A 22,388-nucleotide genomic window follows, 5' to 3' on the forward strand; every position below is an offset into this window, starting at 1 on the left:
TGATTGCAAGCCATATTCTGTATCTGGAGAGTCTCCTTCTCATGCTTCTTTTTAGCTAGGGTCATTTTCACATCTCATAGGGTGGATGCATTCATTGGTGCTCGGGATTGTGGAACTGGGCACCGGACAGCTAGGCCCATCTTAGGAGGAAGTTGGATGGGGTCCCCACACAAAACTTTGCATAGGCTCCCTTGAAACTTAAGCCCAGTTCTGTTTTTGCCACATTCTTGTAGTGTCACAGGCATGTGAAATGAATGCCATGCACTGTAAAGAAATTTCTCCAGGACAATCTTTTCCTGTACAGTAAGTGAACATAACCTCAAAAGTATGTACGTACTTGTAAAAGGGCTTTGATTGATGGTCTACATGGAGATCCATTGCTTCTTTCCTAGAAAAGATTTTAAAAAACCCTGCATGAACCATTAATGAACAATTATATAATAAAGTGCCTATGTGGGAAGTTTCTTCCCAATACCAGGTAGTTCGTGGGTGGCTTATGCCCTAAAGCATCAGGGTTAACATACCTCATACATTTTTATCGTAACAAGTGCAACTCTGAATATTCCTTTTACCCAGAAAAATTGATAATCCTCTGGGTCCTCTTTCGAATTCTACTAAGCTCTTGGCTTCTATGGAATCTTGTAGGAATGAGTTCTACAGTTCACAACACATGGTGTGTAAGAGCATTCCCTTCCAGTAGTTTTAAATGTGTTGCTTCTCAAACTCTCTAACTGTAGCTATGTTTTTGTATTATGACGAAGGGCAAATAGGAGCACCATAGCCACCTTCCTTCTACCATTTGCTATTTTACAGTTTTCATATTCAACCTCAGATTGGACATGCCTGTCAATCTATTCATCCAGGCAGAGCAGCAGCTAATTTGCCTCACTCTAACTGGTTTACTTGCCCAGACTAGACTTTTTGTTGTCCTGGAATGCCAGACAATAGGATTTTTCATAAACTGGTTTCTACCTAATGTTTGCAAGTGTTGTTCCAGGACACAAAATATCACAGTGCTCTCCAGATTTCAGGAGGACTTTTGTTTGTTTGCTTGGTTTGGTTTTTTTAAACATGGAGAAAGTGTTCCCCCCAGGACTTCCCCACTTTTGGAAACTCACTACAGCTTTGTGTTTTCCTGTAGATACACACCAACTGCCACATTCTGCTTCCTTGCCACTTGACTGAGGTGCTGTAATGCAGTGGTTTTCAACCTTGTCATGCAATTGAACCAGTTTACCAGACTAAGATCTCAGTTGTACCAGCCAGTGACTTTCTCATCACATCCTCACCTGCGATTAACAACCTCCTCTCCTCCCTACTTTAGGGCTATATTCTGTAGCTGCTCCATGTGTGTAACTCCTGTTGGCTCTACCAGGATTTCTGCATGTGGAGTGGCTAGAGAATTCATGCATGGTCTCTAAGTCCAGCCTAGATGCTGGGCGGCTTCTTAACTTCAATTCAAAAGTGCACGCTCTAATCCATAATGGGTCTTTCTTTATTCTGAATTCTGGAGAGCACCAGATTCTGAGGCTATGATGTGGCAAAATCCAAATTCTCTTGGGGATTAGAGCTAGCACAACTGAAGACAGGCAATGGCTGAACAACAATGCTCAGATCACAGGCTAAGTCAGGAGTTCACTATTAAGATGAGGAGTGAAGTTGCAGTGAGGCTCGTGGACAAGGCAAACACCAGTGACAGGAGCTTGAAATAGCACTGGAGGAAACCATGCTGTTGTGTACTTCTCTATTAACTACCCATCTGGAAACATTGTCTTTGTAAACAAAGACAGTTCTGTGAATTTTTAGTCTCCATGACTCCACTCATATTGCTGAGAACCGGATGCGGTTATCAGCACAATTTTTAGAACACAGAAACCAAGACTGCACAAATGCACAGTGTGGTCACATCTTTAAAATGACTTCCCAGGTCCACTCATTTTTCAGTACATCAGTGTTTAAACTAACTTCTATGAAGACAAGGAGGAAAAAAAGAGACATGTGAGACACAAGAACTACAGTTACAGTCACTAGGCCCGATCCTGCAGTCCTTACTCCAAGTGGGTGAATAATTTCTAATGAAGACTTTATTTGAAGAATTTAATTTCTCACTCTCCACAGTTCATGATTTTCTCCAATTTATACATTAGTCAAATTTCAGGTCTGTAGCTTATAGTTCACTGCAAGTATCTGACATTCAAAATTTGAGCCATTTTAACTGGACAGGTCTTGTGGTATGTTTCTGTTTATTGACTGGAGGAGTGAAGTTTTCAGAAGGAAGTTTTTTATGTGAATACTCATTATGTCAAATCAAAAACTAATTTTCCACAAATATTCTAAATATTTGCTTAAAATTCCCTATTATGGCAGTAATTCCTACCAGTAAGCTATTCACTAGAATATTCATGGAAAGTGTATAAAAATGGGGCATGAACCCAGCCTAAGCTACATAATGTATAAATCTGAACAAATATTTGTGGATATTTTTTCAAAATATTTGCTCAGCCCTACTGCTTAGTCAAAAATCTCGTATGGCATTAAACAAATATAAAACCAATCTTGCTAGCTATAACCCTAGTTCCCATTCTCTGTCAGCAGATCCCCACTTGTAGAACATGGAAAGTTGCATTCATCTTGGACAATGAGCTGATTTGAGAAGTGATTAGCTGAAAAGATTGGAGAACTGACCTATCAAAGCAGGCGTCTGCCCTTGATTTCATACCTAAGCAAGGGTTTTACAAAAGCTGTGAATCAAGTTAACAGGGTCTGCCAGGCAAATGGCAGCAATAAGTCCCTTTTTACAAAAAGCGGGGGGCAAAGGGGGGAACAGAAGCTGAAGCTGATCTGGACAAGCCATCCTAGAGGGATTTTTGGGATTGGGACTTTGACATTACTATATGCTATCACTAAAAATACGGTGCAAGTCCAAGGGACAAAAGTACAGGGTCTTGTGAAAACCACAAATACCCAGCCACCATTTTAGATTCATCCCACATCACTGTCCAATTATGGTTTCATTAATAATAATTTTGCAGGGCAGGCAAGGAACTTTTCTAAACGAAAGGTAATAAAAATGTACATCTCATATAAACTGCTTGGATTTCTTTTCCTCAAGGTAAGCTAAATCCAAAATATATAAAGTGGTTCAACAGAGATTCAGTTATCAGAGAAACTGACACACAAGGAAGCACCCAGCGCTCGAGGAGCAACATGCCAAGACAGCAGAAGTTAAGTCAGGCCACAAAATGGTTCATATTAACAGAAGACTGGAGGGTTGAGAGGGCTGCATTCAAGAACTAGAACTGTGTGGCAGGTTCTGGGGACTGGCATAGTCACAGACAGCAATATGTGATTACTGGAGAGGTGGTCTAGCACTGTCCTACCACTACCTCAGAGGGCAGACAAGATAACGGAATTCCTCCCTGTCTTGTACTGGAACCACAAGATGCAAGAGTAAGAATCCTGTGAGAATGATTTTTTCTCTCAAAGAGATGTTGGAGTAGAGAGGTATGACACAGCTGTAGCTGAGGAGCAGTGCAGTGACTTTGGGGAAATCCTTTATGGTAGATCTACCAACTCTACCTTTCTTTTTTCCCCAGCATGCCCTCTTCTCCAAATTTTACTGCTCAGGAACATGGGGGGGACACAAGGCAGAGGGTTCAAAATCCACGCATGGGCTGGTGCTGGGCCTGGCCCTGGCTCTGTCCTGACTTGTGCCCCACAGGTTGTGGCGTGTCTGGGGAGCTCCACAGCCATGGTAGAAGGAGCAAGGCTCTGTGTTCCTAAAGCCAAATCTTGACTTTATAACTTGACTTTAGTAAGGCTTTTGATACTGTCTCGCATGACCTTCTCATAAACAAATTAGGCAAATACAACCTAGATGGAACTACTACAAGATGAGTGCATAACTGGTTGGAAAACCATTCCCAGAGAGTAATCAATAGTGGTTCACAGTCAAACTGGAAGGACATACTGAGTGGGGTGCCATAGGAATCAGTTCTGGGTCCGGTTCTGTTCAATATCTTCATCAATGATTTAGATAATGGCATAGAGAATACACTTTGCAGATGATATCAAGCTGTGAGGGGTTGCAAGTGCTTTGGAGGATAGGATTAAAATTTAAAATGATCTGGACAAACTGGAGAAATGGTCTGATGTAAATAGGATGAAATTCAATAAGAACAAATGCAAAGTACTCCACTTTGAAAGGAACAATCAGTTGCACACATACAAAATGTGAAATGACTGCCTAGGAAGGAATATGATAGAAAGGAATCGGAGGGTCATAGTGGATCACAAGCTAAACATGAGTCAACAGTGTAACACTGCTGGAAAAAAACAAAAACAAAAACCCCATCATTCTGGGATGTACTAGCAGGAGTGTTGTACGCAAAACACGAGAAGTAATTCTTCTGCTCCACTCTGTGCTGATTAGGTCTCAACTGGAGTAGTGTGTCCAGTTCTGGGCCCCACATTTCAGGAAAGATGTGGACAAATTGGAGAAAGTTCAGAGAACACCAACAAAAATGATTAAAGGTCTAGAAAACATGACCCATGGGAAGATTGAAAAAATTGGGTTTGTTTAGTCTGGAGAAGAGAAGACTGAGGAGGGACATGATAACAATTTTCACATACATAAAAGTTTGTTACAAGGAGGAAGGGAGGTAAATTGCTCTTGTTAGCCTCTGAGGATAGGACAAGAAGAAATGGGCTTAAATTTCAGCAAGAGAGGTTTAGGTTGGACATTAGGAAAAACTTTCTAACGGTCAGGGTGGTTAAAGTTGAGGTCCCTTCCAGTCCTATGATTTTAAGAATATGGATTTATTGCAAGGCAATAACCCAACCACCTTTATAGAATTATACAACAATCAGCAGCTCAGCTTGCATTATGAAGTCAGGTAATACAGGTTAGGGGCAAAGAAACATTATCTGAGTTTTAAATCCATGATATTGATTTCAGTTTTATAAAAGGCATACACTATATTTACTTACAGTAACACCAATAACATTTGTATACAACATTTTTGTATTACTCGGACATTGTCAGTAATTGAGTCATGGGCAGTCTGGCCTAGTCATTGGATCAAGAGTCTGGCCTAACAGTTAGAGCTGAGTCCAGACCGGGTGGTTCCAGGAGCAAAGCCCAGGGTTGTAGCCAGGAGTCAGCGGCCAAAGCCTAAGCTGAACGATCAACTGGAGTCACAGTCAAAAGGTGGAGCCAAGGGTCTGAGTTTGCCTCATGTTCTCTTGGAGACTTGGATTTCCCATTCCTCATGCTCCTTTTGGCCTGGGCGCCTGTGGGAGGTGGTGGTGGAGCAGAATGTCTGGGAAAGGGATTTTCCGCATACGGTTTCAGAGGGACACATGGAACTCTTCGAACTGTCCCGATAGGGGCCTAGAAGTCTCCAGGAGGGCAGATGTCCAGGCCAGGGCCTCCCAAATTAGCAGTCTAATAAGAAGTCCTACTTGGGTCTGGTCAGAGGAGAACGACTGGGGCCAAAGCAGGAACAGGAGGCAGCACTAGCTCATGAAACCATGGAACTTGTTATGGTCCCCATCAAACTTATCCTGCATTAAAATCTCCAACTCCCTAGAAGCCAGGGCAACAGATATGGGTGGGACAGCTTGAGCCTGTAGTGCTGCAGTTTGTACTGCAAGACCATAAGCTGGGACCAGAGGGTCTGCAGGATTCCCAAAACATCCTGCAGGGGGACGACTGACTCTGAGGAATCCATCTGAAGGGCAGTCCAGCCACTTACCCACCCTTGTTCAATCTTTTGGGTTCCTCAACCCGTCAGTGACTGAGTTGTGGGCAGTCTGGCCTAGTGGTTGCAGCATGCCTCTGGCATACCAGTTTGAGCTGAATCCAGACAGAGCAGTTTCAGGAGTGAAGTCAAGGATCATAACCAGGTGTCAGAGTCCAAAGCCTAAGGGTCAACCAGATTTAAGACAGAAGGTGGAATCGAGGCTCTGAGCTGGGAATCAGAAGTCAAGAAGGAGTTGTGGGGTGGAACAGGAGCAGTCTGGGGCTAGAACAGGAACAAGGCTACAGAAAGTGGAGGCAAGGGCAGGAACAAACATAGCGATGGGCTAAGAATGCATTGAGCAGCAACTGAACTGCTACTGAGCATAAGTATCAGTCTGTTCACTCCTTCAGTCAATCAGATGGCTCAATCAGACAGCTTCTATCAGAGCCAGCAGCATTCACTGGATTGCCTAGAGACAGGCTCTGCTGCAGGTTAAGCCCAACAAACATCCTGAATTATGCATCATATGAGAAACCTAGATATGATTATGAAACAGATTATTTTCTTTGCTACTCAGTGGAATAGATCTAATGTTCTGAACAACATGGAATAACTGTGAGGATACACTTCAGTACAAAATAATCAAATCCTACATGGAATGTTAATAGAGCCTTACCGTGAAAGTACCATCATTTTGGCTTTAGTTATTGTTAACCCAGCATTAATGATGATATCAATTAGGTCTCCAATCTTGGGTACTGCATCAGGTTTAACCAAAGCCAGTGTTCTGAAAAAGCAGAACAAAAATAATTTGGAATTTTCATTCTTTAGGAAAAGACAAAGTTAAAGTTACACTTAAAGAAAAAAGCCTCACAAAAGGAAATACAGAAATGCACAGTTACAGTCATCCAACAATTTTACCTCAGTCCTTACTGACCTTCCAACCAGCACAGGCATATCTTTCATGTACGATAGAGGCATTAAAACCTTAAAAAAATGGTTATCTACCTTTTCGTAACTGTTGTTCTTTGAGATGCGTTGCTCATGCCCATCTCATTCTAGGCGTGTGCATGCTCATGTGCACAGTCCTTGGAGATTTTTGCCTTAGCGGTACCCATAGGGTAGGCTGTAATGCCCTCTTGAGTGCCGCGCTCATGTGCTTGTATATTAGGCGATGCCGACCCTATGCATTCTCAGTTCCTTCTTGCTGGCAATTCTGACAAAGGAGCAGGAAGGCAGGTAATGGAATGGACATGAGCAACACATCTCGAAGAACAGTTATGAAAAGGTAGGTAACCGTTTTTTCTTCAAGTGCTTGCTCAAGTCTATTCCATTCTAGGTGACTCACAAGTAGTATCCTCAGAAGTGGGCTCAGAGTTCACAATTTAGCGGCTTGGGCATAGTGGATAAGTGCATAATGAGACATGAACATGTGGATGGACGACCAGGTGGCCACACTACAGATGTCCTGGATAGGTACTTGGGCTAGGAAAACTGCCAAAGAGGCTTGCGCCCTGGTTGAGTGGGTGGTGACAATCGCCGGAGGTGGCTCCTTCACCTGATCGTAACACCAGTGAATGCAAGCAGTGATCCAAGAAGAAATGACTTTGAGCAGACACTGGACGACCTTTCATCCTGTCGGCCACCACAATGAATTGCGTCAATTTGCAGAATGGCTTAGTTCTTTCAATATAGAAGGCTAGCACCCTCATGACATCTAGAGAATGCAATCTACACTCCTCCTCCAATTTATGCGGCTTTGGAAAAGACAGGTAAGTAAATGTCCTAGCCCATATGAAACTGCGAGACCACCTTGGGCAGGAACGCTGGGTGTGGCTGCAGCTGGACCTTGTCTTTGTAGAAGACTGTATAGGGTGGTTTCGAGGTAAGCGCTCTAATCTCTGAGACCCGGCAGGTGGATGTTATCACAACTAGGAACGCGATCTTCCAGGACAGGAGAAGGAGAGAGCAAGAAGCCAGAGGCCCGAAGCGGGGTCCTGTGAGCCGTGACAGCACAACATTCAGGTCCCAGGGAAGAATGGGGTCCCTGACATGTGGGTAGAGACACTTGAGGCCCTTGAAGACCTGGCAGTCATATCCCAGGCAAAAACAGACCTACCCTCCAGCGGCGGATGGAAGGCCGAAATAGCAGCCAAGTGGACCTTGACAGATGAAAGGGACAGGCCTTAGAACTTGAGATGCAGAAGATAGTCCATGATCAACTGCTGCGAGGCCCGCTCAGCCCAAATACCTTTATCCAAGGTCCAATAAGTGAACCACTTCCATTTGGCTAGGTAGGATGCTCTGGTAGAGGGCTTTCTGCTACCCAGTAAGTCCTGCTGGACAGCTGCTGAGCACTCTGGCTCCTCCGAATTTAACCATGCATCAGCCAAGGTGTCAGGTGCAGTCCTGCCAGGTTTGGATGAAGGAGACTGCCGTGGTTTTGGGACAGCAGGTCCGGCCTGAGCAGCAGCTGTAACAGAGCAACCAACGAGAGGTCCAGCAGCGTGCTGAACTAGTGCCGGCATGGTCAAGCTGGTGCTATGAGGATCACCTTTGCCCTGTCCTGCCTGATTTTGACGAGGACTCTGTGAATCAGCAACACCAGAGGGAAGACGTACAACAGAGCCCCCGACCATGGGAGCAGAAAAGCGTCCGACAGGGAGCCACTGTTTATCCCCCAAATCAAGCAGAAAACATGGCAATTCCTGTTCTGCCAGGATGTGAACAGGTCCACCTAGGGAGTTCATCTTCCAGAGGTGGGGAAGTTGGCCACTTTCAGATGGAGAGACCATTCATGGCGAGACGAGAAGGTCCTGCTGAGGCGATCTGTCAAAGTGTTCCTGGGCCTCGGGGAGGTGTGAGGCTACAAGATGGATATCGTGTTATACACAGAAGTCCCAAAGCCTGAGGGCTTCCTGGCAAAGGGCAGACAACCTGTTCCCACCTTGCTTGTTGATACAGAACATAGTCACTGTATTGTCCATTAGGACCTGGACCACCCTGCTTTTTATGTGAGGTAGGAAGGCTTGACAGACCAGGAGAACCACTTTGAGCTCCCTGATGTTGATCTATAGGGAGCAATCGTGACTCGACCAACGACCTGATGTGCTGAGATCGCCCAGGTAGGCTCACCTCCCCAGGTCCGAGGCATCAGAGACGAGGGTCACGGACAGGGACGGAGTCATGAAGGAAACCTCCTCCAACACCGATGCAGGATTCCACCACCAAGTGAGTGATGACATTCCATGGTCTGGGACCCTGACCACAGGGTCCACACTGTGTCAGTTGGGGACGTAGACTGACACCAGCCATGCCTGCAGGGGCCTGAAGCAGAGCCATATGTGCCGGACCACTAAGTGCAGGCTGCCATGTAGGCACGTGTGAGAGGGTGGGCTTGCATGCACGAGATCAGGTCTGCCATGGCTTGGAACTGAGCTTCAGGAGGAAGGCTCTGGCCTGAGTAGAGTCAAGGATTGCTCCAATGAACTCTATGCATTGTACAGGCATTAGGGTTGATTTTTTTCTCGTTTATCAACAGGTCCAGGCTGCAACAAGTGGAGCAAACCAGATCGAGATATCAACGCACCTGATCTCAGGACCGACCCTTTATTAGCCAGTCATCGAGGTACGGATAAATTTGCACCTCATGTCACCTCAGGTAAGTGGCCACCAGTGCTATTTACTTGGTAAACGCTCTCGGGGCTGACATGAGACTGAAGCGCAGCGCTGTGAATTGAAAATGGCGGTGGCCCAAAACAGAGGAAACGCCTGTGCCCCAAGGAAAGTAGAAATATGGAAGTGTGTGTCCTTCAAGTCAAGGACAGCAAATCAGTCTCCCGGATCCAGGGAGGGAATAATGGAAGCCAGAGAGACCACGCAAAACTAACTTCTTGAGAGATTTGTTGAGGAGAAGCAGGTCCAGAATGGGTCTGAGGGCCCCTTTTGCTTTTGGGATTAGGAAATAATGGGAGTAGAACCCCTTACCCCTCAAGTCTGGAGGGACCTCTTCTACTGCCCCCAGGCGTAAGAGGCTCTCAACTTCTGGAAGGAGGAGTTGCTCGTGAGAAGGGTCCCTGAAGAGGGAAAGGGAAGGGGGGCAGTAGGGAGGGTCGGCCACAGGGTGTAGCCCGAAGATGATATGTTGAGCAACCAACGGTCCGAGGTCAGCCGCAATCAGGAGGACCAGAAGGGGTGCAGGCGGTTGAGGAAAGAGCAGGGGGGTGGATTCTGGAAAGTGACTGGGGCATCATCTTCGGGCGCATCCTCAAAATGCCTGCTTCTGGCTTCCTTGGCCTCTGAAAGAATCAGGATGGGCAGAGGAACGGAAAGACAAAGGGCGATGCCATTTAAATCCTTTGTCTCTGTCCTCCTTTTTGTAGGAGCTGGACCAAAGGATACCCCAGGACCTCAATGGAGGCAGAGGCGGTGGGGGACGGAAAGGCTTTCTAGCCTGCTGAGGGGTGTGTAGGCCCAAGGAGCTGAGGGTGGTCTTTAAGGCCATGGAGCCGTGCATCGGTCAGCTCCGAAAAGATCTCTGATCCCTCAAATGGAAGGTCTTGAACAATAGTCTGCATCTCCTGGGAGAGCGCAGAGGACTGTAACCAGGAGCTGCACCTCATGATCACCGCAGAAGTGACCACCCTGGCTACTGAATCCAAGGCCATATGGAGGGTGCCTCTTACCACCGCTCTGCCCTCATCCACCAAGGCGGTGAACTCCTGGGCTCGGTCTTGTGGGACTCCTTGAATTTGCTGATGGAGTCCCACAGGTTGAAGTTGTACCTGCCTAGCACGGCCTGATGGTTAGACATGCGAAATTGCAGGCTGACTGTCAAATAAATTTTCCTGCCAAACAAGTCCAGCCTCTTGACATCTATTTTTCAGTGTGCCGCTTGCCTAGCCCTTTTGTTGATGGCGGACACAACCAGGGATCCCACTGGAGGGTGGGTGACAGGTACTCAAAACCCTTTGCGGAGACATAGTACTTCTCTTCCGCCTTCTTAGAGGTAGGCAAAATGGAAAAGGGGGTCTGCCATAATTATTTAGCAATTTTAAGGACCCCTGGAGGGATGGGCTGTGCAACCCAGGCCAGGGTAGTAGAGGATATGACATTAAAGAGGTCGTCAGATTCCTCCGCTAGCTCCTCGACCTCCAAGTTCAGGTTGGCAGCCACCCTTTTGAGCAGGGCCTGGTGCTCCTTGAAATCATGCGTGGCACCGTTCGCTTGTGAGGGGCCTGCCACTGCTTCATCTGGAGACGATGAAGATGACTTCACAGCAGGGGGAAGGGCAGCTTCCCCTTGCTCATCCCAGGATGGCTCCTGGGGTGTCGGGCCCACTGTGTCGCACCCACATCTGATTCGGCACTGTGCTCTGACTCAGGTGCTGGAGGCGGCTTGTCCAATGCGGCCTGGGAGGAACAGTGGGAGTATGGGACTGGCCTAACAGGTACACCCCACGGGCTCCAGTGCTGCCTCTGAATGGGCCATTTCCCCTGCCTCCACGCCACCACCGCAGGAACCGCGCTGGTCTCGCCTTTTATAGTTGACGGTCTGAACTCCCCTTCAGACTCAGACCATTGCCTGTTCGGTGACCAGGGCAGAGCCATAGATGCCTGCATCTGCCGACGGACCCTCATCTGCAACTGGCAAGGAGAGGGCGAGGACTGGTGCCTGCCCAAAGAGTGGTACCGGGGAGCTGGAGACGGGTGCCGCAACCGGGAACAATCCCGCACCGGGGGGATTGACACCTGGGAGACCGCCTAAGTGATATAGATCTGCACCATGGTGAACTCTGGCTGGAAGCCAGACGGTACGATGGGTACGGGGATCGGCGTTGTGACTCAGGTGTTCCATGCCTTGCAGGCAGAGACCTTGGCAGCAGGGACCTGTGTCTTCTAACTGGGGACCCAGGCCATGGTGATGGGGATCAACGTCTATGGACCAGGGATGCGCTGCTGCTTTAGGGGGCAGTCCCATAACTGGCTTGCCCATAGATGCTGGGGCTTTGGTTGGTTCCATCGCATGGCTTGGTGTCTGTGATGGTGGCTGGCCTACATCCTCTTTGGCCACCGGGCCCACTCCAGGCACAGATGACCCTACTAGGGGATGGGACCCCATGCCGCTCCCAGGAGTCAGACGTGGGTCCCTGGCTGGACTGGGAGGTCTGACCGCAGCAGTACCCCTGAGCAGCTCCGGTGCAGGTACGTGGCCTGACATAGGTCCTTTGCCCGAAGCCCCCTTTTTCTGTGGTGCTGGTGGGCTCACTGACTTCAACTACTTCTTAGGTACCAGGGAGGGGGAACAGTGTTGGGAGGGTGGCAGTGGTACACTGCGTGCCGACGCCAAGGTGCCGGGCATGGAGTCCGATTGGGACGGCTCCAAGGTAGGACAAAGCGCAGCCTTCATGAGGAGAACCCTCAAGTGGATACCCTGCTCCCTTTGAGTTCGAGGGCGAAATTTTTGCAGATCCTGCATTTGTCCTTTCTGTGGGACTGCCCCAAACACTTTAAATAGCTCTCGTGGGGGTCGCTAGTGGGCATCGGCCATCTGCACACTGAGCATGGCTTAAAGCCTGGGGAACGAGGCATGTCCCGCTTTGACGCAAAGTCCCAGCCAAGACTCTCAACGCCTAAACAACTACCCTAACACACAACTTAAAGATCTATGTACCTAACAACTAACACAATAGACTGTAAGAACTGCTAATGCTCTTGCGACCAACCAACCATCACAGGCAGTAAGAAGGAACGGACGGGGCGTAGAGTCAGCAGTGCCTAATATACCAACACATGAGCACACCACTCAAGAGGGCGCTACAGTCGACCCTATGGGTACTGCTATGGCAAAAATCTCTGACAACTGTGCACATGGGCACGCACACGCCTAGAATGGAATCTACATGAGCAAGCACTCGAAGAAGAAGAATATTTGCCTGTGGCATGGTCAGCCGTACATATGGGATCTCTGTGTCATCAAAAATGTCCAACTTCAGATATGGTAGCATAAAGCTATGCTAAGTCTCACAATAGGGCAATCCTTTATAACCAAAAGTCCATGTACCTTTGGGAGGCTGTCCTGAATGTGGTTACTGCTGAGAATGTGAAAGCCTAATTTTCTGGTGAATGCACAGCACATTGAGATCCTTAGATAGAAGGGGCTATAGAAGTGCAAATAATATATTTATTTGATTTATAAAGTGAAACTATTTCATGCTGGAGGTTGAGATATTTTTCCATCATGTCCTCCCACCCCCATCACACTCCAACAAAGCAAGTTTTAACATCCCATTTGTTCCCTTTTCCCTCTTCCATTTCTGCCTGTTTATTCACACTGCTCTTTATGCATAGAGTGACCTCCCCTGATCAACAAGCAGCTACGCTCTTCCTATTCAAATCCTTCCATAAAAATTGTGCTTCTCGCACAGAGCTTGTAAAAAAAAAAAAGTGAGATCCTTATTTATTATTTGTATTATAGTAATACCTAGAGGTCCCATCATGCTAGGTACTGTACAGACACAGGGGCTCTCTTCCAAAGAGCGAATAATCTAAAAAGGCAGGATAAAGGAAGCATTATCTCTATTTTATGGATAAGAACTATATTATGAGAGAAATCAAAACAAAAACCTCTAAGCTGTCCAGTTCATCCTGTCTTCTCTGCAATTATCTTTTAGACTCTAAGCACTTGGGAGCCAGGATTCTTTTTATCATTCTCTTTTGTACAGCACCAAGTGCACTGTCAGTACCAAATTCATTATTAATCATAAATAATAAGCAGCATAACAGGAACTCTGTAAAATGACACTGTGTGCTTCCATTATTTAGTCTCACAGTGAGTCAGCATCAACTGTGCTCAAGCTTACAAATCAACAGATGATTTATTTTACCGACTGTACCAGAAACTGCCTGGAATCTGAAAATCCAGTGGGGCTCTTCTGTCTCTTACACCATCTCCAGCAATAGAAGATATTCAAGACTGAATGTTTCCTTTATAGCAGTGCATCTATATAGAGAAGACAGATGCTGCCAGTTTGCTCGTTTTATTTCACAGCATACTGGAGAAGACAGCTTCTGTGTTTGCTACAATTTGTTCTAACTGGAAATAACATGCTGAAATTAGGGGAAATTGACAAAGTGCCATTCCATTTGCTCTGATCACTAAAAGATATCAAAGTTGCAGATGTTGTGGGGGAAAACATAACACACTAGGCTTTTACAGAGAATGGACACAGGAAATTTAGAAGAGAGGTGGAAATTAATCTCACACTCCTGGTGGGGCAGAGGAAGGGATAGACCTAAGCTGCAAAATTCACAGTCAAATGTGAACTTCCCCAAAGATCAGGATGCTCAGATCTGTGGATCTGATTAAGGTGCATGTCTACTGGAAACAGTGCGATGGTGCAGACAAGACTGATTGGTTAAGATGCTAGAAAGGATCAAGTTGTTTAACCAGGAATTTCAATTCAGTTTGAAGCTAGTATTTCCCTTCAGAATGTTTGTCTAGGGTTGTTTTTTGTTTGTGTTGTAGTTATATAGACTATCAGAGAGGAGGGGTTTAATCCTAGAATAATCTGTCGTTTACTTTGCTGATTTCAGACTTTGATAGGAGATCCTTAATTGCTAGCAACATGCTGTGAAATAGGATATGGTGAACCCATTATCTTCAGTACTAGCTGAAATAAGCATCTGTCAGGAGTGGGTTGTAATAGTATTTTCAGTGTGTTTTTTATGGAGGTGTGCAGGATAGAAAGTGCGATGATCCAGCATGCTGAGGGCTGTTCCTGAGATTGGATTTTGGATCCATGTGATCTAGTTGTAGTTTTAATTAGCATTATGTTTTAGGGGTCCAACATGTGAGTTCACACAAGTGCATTAGGGAGCAATTACATCTGGGAACAAAGGGAAAAGAATTAAAAACTAGACTCGGTTACTTTGTATCACACAGTAAATCTGAATATGAATCTCTTGTGGTTATTGAAAGAAAGATAGTAAGTGATCATAAGAAGGGTATCTGGTGCATAAAACACAATGTATGCTGTGGCTAAAGCTGGTATTTATTTTTACTAGAAGGACTATTACAAGTACAAAATCTAATGCTGTGGAGGGGAGGAAATGTTCAATATGATAAATGACTGACTGGAAGCACATTAATGAATTACCAAATCAGTAAAATAATCTGGTATTTCTGGTTTGTCATGAGCATTCTAATAATTTTTTTAAACCAGTTATGGTTCAATGGTAACATTGAAAGACACACGGTCCTCTTTAAAAATAAAATAAAATAAAAATAAGTAAATAAATTAGTCTGAAAAACGTTTAACTAAACTAGTGTTAAGCACCATCTAAGATCACTACAAGTGAAAGATTAGGAGGGAAAATTCTCTATTTTTTCCATTTTATTTACTTTGTGCATTTGACAGCACTGTGTGTTTAGCTAAGTTCCCTAGTCAGTTTCCTTGTTTGCATGGGTCTTTCAGTTAACAGTGGAAAGGGGGAAAAGAAAAAAAGCATTTAAACATACAAATGTGGCTGTAAAGCCAATAAATAAATTGTCTGGGGGACTCAGAGGCAAGTAGAGAACCTGAAAATACTTTCAAGTCACTTTTTGGAACTGGATAGATCTTAAGTTGACTGTCCGTATGGGAAAGTTTTAACTTTACGTGCAACTATAAATCAGAAGGACTATACAAAAATCAGCCTTTTTTCTCCCCACACAGCAGATTAATTCCCTGTATGTGTCTGGAGTCACACTGGCTCATTTTACTGACAAAAACAAAGGCTTCAGCTTCAGAAAGTGCAAAATGCTTGATGTGCAGATGCCAGTCTAGCTTGGAGTACTCAGTTTTGCACATGCTTCTCTAGTGACCAAAGTATGTGCAAGTTTTCCGAACTTGAGTCTAAGTGTTTCCTTCTGCTAGATGTATGGGCCATGCAGGACTATTACAGAACAAGGTGAAGACTATTCTGCCTCGTGCATCAACAGCAAAATTGTCCAGTTGCATGTTTTTTATCTTTGGTGATGCTCATTTCATCCTCTCTTGCAAAACTCCTCTTTTTCCCCTTCTGTCACTGTCATGAAACCTGCACTAAGAACTATCCCTAACAGGCAACTCCCTATAACCAGCCACTTGCCCCTGTGCAACATAATCTTGTGTAACCACTGAAAGCCAACCTCTGCTTGGAAACTGGATTTTGCTGGTCCCTTTGGTGATTGCCTTAGGTAGATTTCAATGGATGCCATTTGGTCATTCTGAATAAATTATAACACTGTCTCTTCTACAGCTAAAGATGGGCATGGCAAGTATTATTAACCCCATTTTACAGATGGGGAAATGAGAGATTAAGGGCACAAAGGCACAAAATTTGTACTGTTTTAATATGCAAGACTATAAATATGTTTTAATTATGTAAGAATATAAAGCAGTACAATCCTCCTAGTATAAACTGCATCCACATTGGTACAAAGGTGTTTTATACCAGTGTAGCTATTCCTATATGAGAAGTGGAATAAACAATTCCCATATAGGGCACCTTTATACTGCTGTAATTGCACCCACACTAGGGCTTATTCAGGTATCGTACATCAGTAAAAATTTACACCACTAACCAAAAAGTTTATACTGGTATAAAAGTTGTATGTAGGCCAGGCCTAAGTGACTTGCCCAAGGTCACAGAGTTGATTCATAGAACCAGGAACATAAATAGAGCCTCATGTTTTTTGTAAATGCAAAACACCACAAAAACAAAAAAACAATGTAAAAAACTAGATAAAGTGCTGCTCACTCAACTCTGGCCCAGCTGCCCCTCTGTCATGATGACAGAAAAGTAACTGGGCCAAGCCTGAACAGTGCTGTGCCCCATGTGCCAGGTCACAACATCTGCGGCAAAGCAGCTGCCACTATGGAGTGAGTGCAGTGGGGGGGGCGGGAGGGCTGGGGGAGTTCACTCTGTAAACTTCCTCCCGAAGCCTTCCACCTGCCCCAATGGGAGGATTACCCCTCCCCCTCAGGGCAGGATCCAACCCCCCCCCCCCCGAGTGGATAAAATTGATAAAATAAAACAACACGAAATTCCTGAAAAATAAAACAAAAAAGGAATGTCACAGGGCTCTAAATATAACCCAAAGGTCCTGAAACACAATCTCTCTCTTTCATACCCTCCCTCCCACTACTCCAATTCCAACTGATAGGCAACATGCCCAGAGACCTTATTCTGGAAGGTTGTTACTGTATTCATCTCAATGGCAATATTTTTTAGGGAGTACGGAATGATAAATGTTCAACTTTTCAACCTTATCAGTGTCTTTTTAGTGTTATTTTGATTAAAATATACGTTTTAAAATATACGTTTTAAAATCCCACCTATAGCTCTTTAAAAACAACACAGAGAAACAGGGCTAGTTTGGGTTACTAGCTGGGTTACCAGTGTTAAGAACAGCAATCTAGAAAGGGTACTGAGTGTTTTTCTTAATGATATTGGGCTAAACTCTGGTCTCAGTGATACTGGTGCACATTCAGAGAGTAACTCCACAGAAGTCAATCTGTGTATGTAGCAGCATAACTAAGAGCAGAATTTGGTCCATGGGACTTTTTCCAGATTTGTTCTCCAAAGCAAACCTCTCCCGTCATGCAGCCTCAACTGAAAGGAGCTTATGAGCCTGATCCTCAGATGGTGTAAATTAGCACAGCTCCAATTTTCACCAGCTGAGGATCCAGCCCTATAAGTTTTCTTGCCCCCACCACCACCCAGGTTTGGAATTTTTCTTTGAAATGTTCCAGCTTCTCCTTTACTGCACGAAAAGCAGTGGAGGATGGATTAAAAACAATAAAAAGCTACTAAAAGCCGATACATAAAACTCATCACTTGGTAACGAGTTTCTGTTGGATCACAAGGCCTGTGCTTTGTCCCTGCAAGACACAGTCAATGACTTTTGCAAAGTTCATTCCCTATAAGCCCAGCACATACCAAGGTTGAAATTATTCCCCAAGCTACTCACTGAAATCAACATTAGTGCACATCGGTGGGGTTACACAGCTGTAACAAAAGCTGAACTGTGCTCCAGAATTGGAGTGGGGAGCAGTTTACATATATGGGAAGGTGTGATCTGGAGGGTGTAACAACAAACAGGAAAAATCATAGGTTTGATGACAGGCGGATGGATTGCTGTCTCTTGCCAAATCTCCTTTCCCAAGATGCAAACCAACAGATATACCCTCCCATCATCCCACCCCATCAGCTGTAGAAATCCTCTCTGATCCCTCCTGAGAAAGACAACTAGTTTGATAAACTCACTTGCATAAACAGTTTTGTGGATAGCAAATACCAAAGGAACTTCAGAGACCACATCCTCTTACCTTTCTTTGCGGCTACCCAACTTGCGGGCTGTGTATTGATCCCCATAGTCTACTAGGGAAAGGTGACGTGAAAAGACAGTAACTTTGTTGCCTATAAACAAATCTTCTAGGTGTAAGTCATCATATTTTGTGCGTTTCAGAAAGGTGCGACGGTTCTTCACATCATACTGCAAAGAGAAGAAAGATCACCAAGCAGTTAAAAAGAGTGGTTAAACAATGAGCAAATTAAAAATAAATTCTATTCAATTTTAGAACAGCCTCAAAAGTATTATGGGATCCAGTGAGGTTGCTAGATTCACTGAATTTCTAACCCTTTGAGTTTGCACGTACAATAGAGAAGGTCATGAGATGAAGCCAACTGTTATACATTTGTTCCATTTTAACTGTCAGCCGGTGACACTGGGAGTCCCCTCAATACCAGCTGGCGGGGGGCATAACATACTGTAATTCACATCTGGCCTGACATGCTCATTGCCCCCAACATACTGGTGTCAAAGTGTCATGTAAGGTACCATGTACAAAATCCTAGTAATGTCAACTCAGTACTTAATCTTTCTGAGGAAAATGCAGTAAGTTCCACGAAGTTTACTGGGTGAGCTGTCAAAGCATCAGAGGAGATCTTAAAAGCAACAGTTTCCTTTCAGCTGCGTGCAGATATTAAAAATCCCAAGGCACTTCTGTAACTGTAGGGGTCTGGCCTGCTGTTCTCAGCCAAAACTGCCCCTTCCCACCCTTATATACCATGTGCCACTCTCCACGACAATGCTATACCAACCATCAGATTTTGTGAAACTTTTGCCCATTTTTAGAACCAAACTGAATCTTTTTGATAATCTGAAGTGTTTGGGAAGTTTAGACTTGAAATTAGACAAAGGATTCTAACCGTCAGAGGAGTGAACTTTTGGAATAGCCTTCCAAAGGAAGCAGTGGGGGCAAAAGATCTATCTGGCTTTAAGATTAAACTCGATACATTTATGGAGGAGATGGTATGATGGGATAACATGATTTTAGTAATTAATTGATCTTTAAGTATTCATGGTAAATAGGCCTAATGGCCTGTGATGGGATGTTAGATGGGGTGGGATCTGAGTTACCCAGGAAAGAATTTTCTGTAGTATCTGACTGGTGAATCTTGCCCATACACTCAGGGTTTAGCTGATCACCATATTTGGGGTTGGGAAGGAATTTTCCTCCAGGGCAGATTGGAAGAGGCCCTGGAGATTTTTTGCCTTCCTCTGTGGCATGGGGCACGGGTCACTTGCTGGAGGATTCTCTGCTCCTTGAAGTCTTTAAACCACGATTTGAGGACTTCAATAGCTCAGACATAGGTGAGAGGTTTTTCGCAGGAGTGGGTGGGTGAGATTCTGTGGCCTGCGTTGTGCAGGAGGTCAGACTAGATGATCATCATGGTCCCTTCTGACCTTAGTATCTATGCATCTCTCTCCCATTTCCAAATTCTGACTGGAATCAATAGAAGTCTCACAGGACAGCCTGCTCTTGTGAAATTCACAGCCCAATTCTGCATACTTAAAAGGTCAAAATAGTTCTGAGAAGCACTCATTTTGGTAAGGATTGGGTGGGCTACCTCACTCTGAACTTTTTGAGGTTCCTCATCACTATTCAGAATGAAACTCTTCTTAGTTCTTTGCATTAGTTGACATCCTATATTCTAATAGTTGATGAGATGGTAAAATAATAAAACAGTCCCTTGAATTCTGCTGTATAGTATTGCCTGACTTGTTCAAGAGTTGTATTTTCAGATGTAAGTAAATCAATAATCTTCAAAACCCTGACACTTGCATATTTCCTAGCCCAGTTCAACCCTAGCAGAGGAAAAAATGTGTTCCAGTTATTTTGCACTCCTTTCCAAGTCGTCGACGTAACACGGATGAAAAAAGCCTGAAGATGGCATTTCCTCATCTACCTGTTTGTGGTTTATTTTTTGGCATGGATGCCTGGATATATTTATAAACCCTATTTTTAAAAAAATGACGAGCCACAAAGTTGGTAAACAATAGATCAACATTACTTAGATTTGGTAAATACAGCTTGCAGTTTTATCTCTCTCTCTCCACACGCATACTTTGCCTGAAGAAGCAAGTTTAGCGGAAATGAAATAATGTCTGCTAACAATCTATGTTTTCTTGTGTTTTTTTTAAAAAAAAAAAAAAAAAGTTATAAGCCTTCTCTTATTAAGGCAGTCATCTACATAACTACTATTCCAAGCAATAAATTGTTAAGGATTAACCTGCAAGGTTTCAAATGATGTCAAATTCTGAGAACCAAGCATGAATATTTGCCAACAGATCCAATTTGCTCACAGCACTCCCTGATACCCTTTTCTGTTGTGGGCTACTGGGAGAAGAAACAAAAAAATCCTGCCAAACTCTCCCACAGACAATAGAGGCCACTCCTCCTGCTATGTAGCTGCGTCTCCAATATTTTCACTGCTTCCTCTACCAGTTTCCCCCTTTTCCTCAGGAACAGCCAAGAAGCATAGCATAGTAAGGAAATGGAGGGAAGGAAAGCTGAGAACTAGAAGGCCTCATTTACCCACAATAAGCCCTCAGCAGCTTCAGCCCCACACATGGCATAGGGGTGGTTAAGGAGAGGTTGGTGGGCGGAATCCTTACAGGGAGGGATGAAAAGGTCAAATCATTCATCACCTCCAAAAGGAAATTTGCTTACTAGTTGCCACCTATCCTCTCTCCAGATATGTCCAAGGGAATAACAAGAAACCATCCACTTCCTCAGAAAGACAACAATAGGTAGAGATGAGGCAGAGACCATTGACAGAAGAGGTGATTCAGTGGGGATTGGTACTGGACATAGTTGGGATTTATATAAATTCAGAAGAGCATCCAAATTTTAAGACAGTTGTAAAGGAGTCCCTTACGGTTTGTCTCTTCAATGACTGGAGAACATGTCCACACCCAGTTACTTGCATTGTGTGCCTCCGGCACAGATCCTAGTTCCTTGCTTCTTACAAGGGACCTCTATCCCTTGCGGCCTTCTTAAGTCTCTCTCTGGCAGTTTGCGGTTCTTCCTGTAGGGTTGGGGTGAAGATCTCCTGGATGAGAGTTCCCCCTGTGGCTCCAGGAGTCAGGCCAGCAGTCTACTGCTTTGCAAATACGCTCCTTCCCCTCACCTGACTGCTGTTTCCTCCCTTTTACAGGCCTCCTGCTTATCATGAGTAATTGACAAAGCCGGAGGGGTGGGGAAAGCCCTGCCCCCAGGGCCTCTCTGGCACCTTTCTCATCAGCAAGAGGTCCATACACCCCATCACAACACCTGTCCAAATTGATCCCAAAATCTGAACAGCAGAGTGTGACACATGGCCAGAAAGCGTTAAACATCCCGTAAAACAAAATGACTCAAATTCAACCGTTAAAGATGTGTGGGGAGAGAATGTTTGTGTTTTTACATATATATGGGTAGTGGTCAACAATGTAATCAACAGTCCCTGTCTATGCTGTATTCTGATAATTCAGAGATCAAAAGAACATCCTAGCATTTAAATGAATTGTAAACGCAGGATATCACTGTATTCATCTCTCTTTGAAATGTATAGCAAATTATCTGTGAATGGTGGAAAAACAGGCAGTTGCCTTATGTTAATTGGTATAGCTAAGTACTGGTGATGGAACCGCTTCAAAGTTGTCCTAATTACCTATTGTTCCCCAAGGTACTGCGATTTGTCAAAGGCGGCTTGAAACTGTATAAAAGATCCCTGGGTCCTGATCCTGTTTATCTCAAATCTGCTTAAGCTTCATCAGGGGAAGTTTGAGTAGCAAGATGAAATCCCAGTTAAGTTGGTACACCCTGGATATGATACTGGACATTGGACTATAACCTATGGACTAAATTCTAAAAGAACTCTTTGCAACTACAAAGAATCTCTGCTATGAATCTCAACCTCAAGAATTGAACTCATGTCTGTATATATATTGATCTTTTAACCATACTCTCTCCCTTTTCTTTTTTAATAAATTTTAATTTAGTTAATAAGAATTGGCTGTAGCGTGATTTTGGGTAAAATCTGGAATATTCATTAACCTGAGAGGTAATGTGTCCGATCCTTTGGGATTGGTAGAACCTTTTCTTTTATATGATGAAATAAGATTTTCAGAAATCTTCATCATATTTGACTTGGGTACCTGGATGAAGGCCTGAGGCTGGGTTACTTTAAGGGAACTGTGTTGTTGGTTTCTGGGCAACCGGTGAGGTAATAAAGAAGCTGTATTCTGCTGGCTTGGTAAATTTAAGTATTGAAATATCCACCAGCCTTGAGG

General features: G+C 44.5%; 1 protein-coding gene across 3 annotated transcripts in view; it reads right to left on the reverse strand.

The window, feature by feature from the left end:
- NME7 (NME/NM23 family member 7) overlaps positions 1-22,388 on the reverse strand; it is a 162,298-nt gene that overhangs the window by 101,092 nt on the left and 38,818 nt on the right. For all 3 annotated transcript variants that reach the window (XM_048817436.2, XM_048817418.2, XM_075118677.1), the window contains 3 exons: positions 18,097-18,263; positions 6,421-6,531; positions 338-388 (listed from right to left, as the gene is read on the reverse strand). In XM_048817436.2, the coding sequence (XP_048673393.2) occupies positions 338-388; positions 6,421-6,531; positions 18,097-18,263 (329 nt within the window). The remainder of the gene's footprint in view (positions 1-337; positions 389-6,420; positions 6,532-18,096; positions 18,264-22,388) is intronic.

Source organism: Caretta caretta, chromosome 1 (genome assembly GCF_965140235.1).
Source record: "Caretta caretta isolate rCarCar2 chromosome 1, rCarCar1.hap1, whole genome shotgun sequence".
In the NCBI taxonomy this organism is placed as follows: domain Eukaryota; kingdom Metazoa; phylum Chordata; order Testudines; family Cheloniidae; genus Caretta; species Caretta caretta.